Consider the following 7702-nt stretch of genomic DNA (forward strand, 5'->3'; position numbering starts at 1 on the left):
GCGCCTGTATTTGTAAAAGAAACAATAAGTTGCCTGCGTGAACACTTATTTGATTATCATGTAATTGTATTTCTGAATAAAGGTTGTGTAATGTTATGTGATACCTCGCGTTTCAGCTCACTTGTCAGTTTTGTGTTTTTACACAAAATTATGTAAGCAAAGCCGGAAAGTACGATCTGTTTAGTTTCTCAATTGTATCTATAACGATAGATACAAAGGCGTGAAACTTTTATGGAAGTTATATGTTGTTTTTACTCAAAATGCTTTGGTTACAGAAATTCGCATGAAGAATTATGCAGTTTTTATTGCATGCTGGGAGCCACGTGTTTTGTTCCTTCGCCACCTTGGATAAGCCCTGTTTCTTCGATCGAGTCTCCCGTTTCTTAGCTTTGCCAAATACATGTACTACGGTACCTTAATACTTGAAGTAGTGAATAAGCATATGCCGGATTCAAAACGCAGATGTAACTGTACTGTGATGTAACAAACTGCAAAGCAAAAATCTAACATCAAGTACACCTCTTAGCAGCTAGAAAAAACTCATGTGCTATAACAATAATAACTTTATTTACGTGTCAGTGAGATTTAGCATTGCTGCTAATTGGGGACACCTATTTCATAACTCGAATTTATTTTGTGAAGAAATCAAGCACTTTAAACGCTATGAAATCAGGCTAGTAACGAAGAAATTAAAAAACAACGATGTTTACTCAATCCGGAGTATGGAGCAGTTTTCAATTCAGTGTTTAAAACCAAAACTAAACCAATTAGAATACTCAGCCGGCAACCGCAAATCGTGGTAGAACCAAAACTAAAGTAATTGCCTAATTTCTTTCGCCACTCAATTGAAAACCGCTCTAAAAGGATTTGTAAGAATTATAATGTAATATAATGCAATTGCAGTCAAGGGCAGAAGAGGATAGTCGATTATTTCTAAAATGTTGCATCAAACAATGGGGTTTGAAGCGGAATAAGTGATGAATATTGTGTGTATAGTGTCTCAAAATGAATGCTGAATAAAAATCATGAACGAGTGGTAAATTGTCACTTTTTTACGTTGCACTGTAGTTTCAAAGTTGAAAATCAAAAAAGGTAAATCAGTTTTCAAAGGGTAAAATGAAGCCGCCGAAAAAATATTTGTTCAGGTTTAACAGAAGTTAAAATAAATTCTCTGAAATTGTAGTCAAAGAGTAAGTAAACTAATGGTCTCTTTGTTTTATCAAAAACGTCGCTTAGATATATGTAACGAACTCAAAAATGAAATAGCTACAGCTGCTAACATCAACAGAAAATTGGTGTTAGCTGAAAGCAAAAAGCAACAACCTTGGTCACAAGGGTTGGAAAAAAATCATTCTATACACATTTTGCCCCTCCCCACCTCTGTGCAATGTTGACAAAACACTTTCATCTGACACAAGTTTGCATTTTACCATTTTCCAACATTGGAAGTGGGAATGGGGGTGTTGACACTTATTCTGTAGGCATTAAGATTATGATTTCATGTTTTTGGCATTTTCCAACACAATTTGTCCATGATTGAAGGTCGACAAAAATGTCCACACCGCCTTATGCGGCTTGAGCAAAAGGATACTCATGATTTCTTATAGTTCTTGATCTTAACTTGGTTCAGTTAATTTCTCGAAAAAATCCGATCACCCGACCGCTCAAATAGTGTATTCAATAGCCCACGTACGATATATCAAAATTTGTAACATTATACCAAGGCTTTCTGCCAAATTTCTATATTTGGTCTGTATTTTTTTTTTTTGTTTGTGTGTCAATTGGCAGACTAAGGAATCTTTAAAAAAAGTACAATTTTGGGTAAAAGGCCTAGGAGTCATGTTAAGTTAGAATTTTCATATATCGAGCAATGTATCGAGCGCCATTGATGTTGATATATAACCGACATATATTCGGTAACATTCTTGTTTAGTAGGCTGGAATTTTATGTGTCCGGCTTACCCCTATCTGTTTATTTTTTTGGTCAGAATGTTTTCGCTGAATTATCGTACATAAGTTAATTACGGTTACGGGAAAGAAACATGAATATATATGTCCCCAGAAATGGTGGAGGGTGTAACACTTAGTTTCCAATGAACTGACTTCTCATAGACACAAGCAATCTTCGATCGATGAAAAACAACTGGCAAACTCATGAATAGACCTCGTTCGATTGATCAATATTCTAACATAGCTCCGAGGCTTTCAGGACAAACTTCTATATTTGGTGGTGTTTTCTTTGTATCCAATCTATTTTTGGAACTGATCGAGGGACAAAGGAAACTTAACAAATTTGCAATCTCGGAGCCATGTTAGAATATTAATATGTCGAACGTGGCATATTACTAAGAGCTGACACGCTTTCACGGTTAATCAACGCACAACATCTTTTCATTGGAATAATACATATAGACACACTGTCGTTTTAACTAAAAATAAACAGTGAGAATATAAGACCTGTCAATTTCACCGGGGAGATAATTAATGAGGGTCTGAAAAGGAAGCACGCTTGTCTCAACGTAGGTGTCTGTGAATAAGTAATTGGATCGAGTTAAATAGATCATATACATGGAATATTTGCTTGCAAATAGAACGTTTATGTTTTTCCCACTTGGGTTATCTTAGCCTTTTATAGTCATGCAATTACTGTAGGTGGCATGTAACAACGCACATCACGTGTGGCAGGGATTGGGGGAATGTAAATGCGTCAATTCTTCTCTTGGCGAAGTTCTTCCTCAGTAACCTCTCCTTAAGTACGCGTCCATTCAGACACGGATTTCTCATTGAGTGAAGACTCATGTCTTTAAGGTAAATTTTGTTTGCCCAGTAAACGAGCTCAGTCAGTACAGCACTTGTTAATAACTACTATTTGAGAGAGCCCAGTGGGAGGCATAAAGATCTATTGGACGTGCTGAATAGTTTCTTCTTGATCTTGTTCCTTCCACTGAAATCCTGTATTTGAAATCCTGGTATGTTCCAATTCCTTATAATGTAATCTTTGAGATGCTGTTGCAGTTTCCTACTAGCGCTTGATATCATAGTGGCTTTGTTCAATCAATTTCAGTTCGGCTTTGTTCCGACGAAGAGCCCTTATAGTACAGTTTACTGTTTTGGATAGTTTTTAAATACTAATATGTCGAGTATAGTAATCGTTTCATCTTAAACGCAATAGATAATGAAAGGTTTCCCTGGCGTTATAGAGCCCGGTGAATAAGCCCGTGAAATTTCACTTTTACTTGATACAAACGTATAAGAGGAAACAGCATTTCAATAACTTGAACACAGCTATAAGTTATAGAGTGAGTACTATTCATTTCCTTCAAGAAGATCTTCCTTCAGTGAATCTAAAATGGCTAAGGTATGATTAAGTGTTGAGAGATGTTAATAGTTCTAACGTTTTCTGCACTTTGTTCAATTGAAGCTCACAATAACTGATAAATGCTCAATGCTCTTATGTGTCCTTATTAAATAGTTTTGACTTTGACTGTTGCTATACTCTTGACAAACCTTGCGTTATACAAGTCATTCAATTTTAGAGAACCATAGTTCTGCAATTATATGTCAACCATTTCTGACCTCTGTACAAGTAAATGATTTATGTCTTAAGCCGAAACATTGCTTAAAGCAAAGCAAAGTAAATCTTAAGTTCGTCCCCGTCATTCCGGCTCCGTCTGTCTCAAAAAGAAGTACATTGGAAAATAAATTTCGATTCCCAATTTCTGCTCTTAAATACGATTTTTTCATAGGGAGTTTTCATGTTTGCCATCCTCATTCTTTTGATGTCCAGTGAAACATTCTGCCGGATGCAGAGTTGGAAAGTCATCTTAAACCGGCCTGGCCTGCCAGAACGTAACCTTCCTATAACATCAAACTCTTCAGGGAGCTATGTTGAGTCCGCTTCCAAGCCGCCACATTCGCAGAATTCGGACTTCTGTTGTGTGAAGAAGACGTTTTACAAGAATGGCAGAGTTCAGTTCAAATGCAAGAGTGAGCATCCCGACTGCTTTGCAAAATCAAATGCATGGAGCCCATCATATGGGTTGTGTGAAAGCGTTGTGGATAACAAAAACAATGTTATCGGTTGTCGTTGCGCTGCCTAGACGAAAACCTTTTCATCTGAAAATTTCTGTCTTGATATATGGTAAATGATATTTTACGCGTAAATAAGGGAAGAGTTTTCTTTCCAAAGTCGTTGCATGTATACGAAGCCTAATGTAACTTTTATTTTTATTTTTCGAGAGAATATATTTTTTTGCCTGTTTGTTTAGTTTTGTTTTGTTCGTCCGATATAACAAGACACGTTATGGTAAGGTCGGTAAGGAAAATCTGATGTAAACTTGTAACATTGTCCGGTAACTTGTTTTAATATGCTATTTTAAACTGAGCAGTGAAATTGCTAGTGTAAATTGAATGCCTCATCAGACAATAAAGCGTCATTTCATGGTGTGATAGGAGCAATCAATCAATAAGGGAAATCTGGAACAAATGTGTATTGATCAGTTGCTTAATAGATCTTTTCTTTGCCCCGCGGTAAGCAATTTTAAACTTTAAAAGCTACGAGGCATAAGTTAAACAGGATATAAGTTTAGAATTATGACTTCTAGTCCTTACATGTATGTGCCTCTTGGCATAAAGAAGTGAGAGGTGACGGTGATTCTTATTCTACAATAGTGTACCAACAACAAGCACATGACGGTCGCACCCACTCGCACCTTTTGTAGTAAGGGCGGTCTCTAACTTAGTCTTGCTAGTGTTAATTGCCAAAAGAGTTTAAACAAAAAGTATTAAGAAACGTTTTTGTTGTAAAAAGACACCTAGAAATTAAGGCTTTCAGGAGATCGTCAGACCAAGTCTGACAACGTTAAAACTGAAATTATCCAAAAAAGACAAAAACAAAAGAAACAAAAAAAGCAATATTAGGACTGTACAATTTTACAATGAACCAGTACTGCAAAGTTCCTGAAAATCACATCTAAAAGTTGCAAATTTAATTGGGAAAACCTGTTCGCTCAAACTCGGACGCCATGGCAAAATCAAGAATACTTAGACTAAGACTTGCATGTCGTTTCAGGGAACGAGCGAACACCTGCCTGAATGTTTAGCATCTCAGAGAGACGCACCTCTCTGAAACTGCGGAAAAATATTATGTAATGTAGTCACTTTCGGTGGGTAACTCTGTACGTGCCAGGACCCACAGAAAGCTAGCTATTTATTCCACTCTGCGGTCATCACGCTACACATCAGTTTCATTCCCACATTGGGTTTCTTAATAAACAACCAAACTAACTAATTAATCATATAAACTTCACATAATTAATAATCCATAGCAAACGGTTGAACCATTTAACAGAGTTTGGAATCACACAATACAGGTATAAATAGAAAGTAAGCTATCACAATTCAGCTCTGCCAGTCCGTACTGCGCACTCTCGAGAGTTTGCGTTGTTGTTGTTGTTGTTGTTGTTTTTTTTTTTGTTGCTTCATGTAAGACATCACAAAATGTAAACATTTCGTAATTGCTTATATGACGTAAATTCTAAAGTTTCAAAACAACCGCCATTATGGATGTGAAGCGGTCGAAGCTTTATGCTTCGTTCTTTCTCATATCACTTGATGAAACAAATTCGCAGCTGTAAAAATCAATGAAGCTTTTGGAAAAAAGAATTTGAAAGGCCTCAAAGATAAGTTATGCGGTTCGTAGTGAATAACATCGATTCATACTCTATATTGAGTGAGACTTAATAATTTTTATAAACATTAGGGTGCTGAGACAGCGCAGTACGGACTGGAGATCATCTTTAACGCTGTTTCGTTCTAACTTTGGGTTTCTGAAGTAAATTAGCAAGTAAAATTTAAATCCATAACGAACAGTTATAAGCTAATACATATAACAAAGTTTGGGAAAATAAAAAGCAGATCAGATTAAGACACCAACTGTGCTTTGCAATTCGCCGGCAATGCTAATAAGAGTGCTAAATTGATCTAGCAGGCGCTTAATTATAAGTTAGAAAGCAAGATGGTAAGATTAGCTAAGGTTAATTCGCAATTATTAGGATTACAATTGCTGTTTCAAATATTGCTATACATATATTTGATTTCACATAAAACCTTATGTGCCCGATCGTGACGGCTTTGAATGTGTTCAATGCTTAATTTCATGGAAAACATTCCCAGTAGAGTGATGCGAATCGATAAGGGATGCTCACAGGGCAGTCTGCTTCCTCCTTTAGTAAACTGACTGTACTTTTTTTTAGGTTCTTTTCTTCGACTGAGTAAGATCTTGTGACTACACTTAATATTTCAGAGATTCAAAGGAATCACACGAAGAGCGTTGTTACAAAGTGTACAGTGCGGTTATATAAATCAACGATCGCTTCCGAGAACAATTTTAATAATAGGCCACGTTCGGTATATTCGTCAATATTCTAATATGGATCCGAGGCTTTCGGGTCAAAATTACAGATTTTTTGAAGTTCCTTTTATCTCACAATTCCCAAAACAGACTTGGATACATAGAAAACACCACTAAATAAAGAACTTTGTCCTGAAAGCCTCGGAGCCATGTTAGAATATTGATCAATCGAACGTGGCCTATTGAATGTGCCAGCTAAATTTTGGGATATCTTGGGAAAATTCAGCGATTATAAAGCTCGATCATTAGCCGCTGTTCGGGAAAAGAGCCCGCGTTCCTCCCTCTTCCCCTGGGGAGGAACATAGATCGGACTTAGTCGAGACAAGTTGGAAATCGAGACTAACCGCGATTATGATCGAGTATCATTGTAGTCAGACCCTACACTGTTGGCTGAGAAACTGAATCATAAATGCAAAAGTATTCGCCAAAATGAAAGACTGATTCATATATACCAAGCATTCTTTGTAACAAGTAACATTCTTTGCTTTTTGTCTAATTCTTCAGTTTTGTGTGGTTCGCGAAGTCTGATATATTAAGACCAATTAAGCTTTGCAAGGCATTATTCTTGATGTCTCCAGCAAGGTGTACTAAATTGCGCTGAGGTAGTTTGTTAAATTGAACATTGTAAAATATGTCTACGCAATATCATCCTAGTTTGTATACTAGGGGAACGGTAATAAAAATCTAATGTATCGGCCTGTAACATATTCTGATAAGATTGCTTTAATATAGTTCAAATAGAGGAAGTATCGTTATTGTAAAAGACTAGGAGTCAGCGCCTCGTGGTTAAGTATTAAATTTGAAAACAACAACATTGCTCTTTATTTTCCTTCATTTTAAAATTACATGTTATTTGGCCGGTGGATAGCAAGTGCTCATCTAGGTGGGCCATTAATCGCTTATGCCTATAACTAGATTAATTAAGTAACAATAATAACAATTAATTACAATAATAACAAAATATTGTAATATTTCTTCACTTACCTTTCAGTAAGGGGAAGCACCCTTCCTCTTATAAACTGGCCAAGTTATTTCCCATTAGATCGTCTTGTAGAGCTATTCAGGCCAGGAGCATCAAGCGCACGTCTTTCGTACCCTTTTACGGTAACAATCACGATGGAATTTCAAAAGTTTCCTTGCCACAGTCTAAGTCAGTTTGCGTTATAGGAAAAATCCATTGTTTATGTGTGGAAACTGAATGTCAAAAATTTTCCAATCACTTAGTTTCACTGTAGTCATATGAGTGGTTAAAGAAAAGGTCAAGTGATAAGCAAAAAGTCAATTTTTAGC

General features: G+C 36.4%; 1 protein-coding gene across 1 annotated transcript; it reads left to right on the plus strand.

Annotated features, from left to right (window-relative positions):
* Positions 1-3258: 3258 nt before the first annotated feature.
* Positions 3259-4446, plus strand: LOC110064269 (uncharacterized). Its single transcript, XM_020771301.2, has 2 exons — positions 3259-3358; positions 3747-4446. Exons 1-2 carry the CDS (start codon positions 3350-3352, stop codon positions 4098-4100), a joined length of 363 nt encoding a protein of 120 aa, XP_020626960.2. The 5' UTR covers positions 3259-3349; the 3' UTR covers positions 4101-4446.
* The last annotated feature ends 3256 nt before the right edge of the window (positions 4447-7702 follow it).

The sequence above is a fragment of the Orbicella faveolata genome, unplaced genomic scaffold (assembly GCF_042242905.1).
Source record: "Orbicella faveolata isolate gen_17 unplaced genomic scaffold, um_ofav_v1 contig_36, whole genome shotgun sequence".
NCBI classification, from domain to species: Eukaryota; Metazoa; Cnidaria; class Anthozoa; order Scleractinia; family Merulinidae; genus Orbicella; species Orbicella faveolata.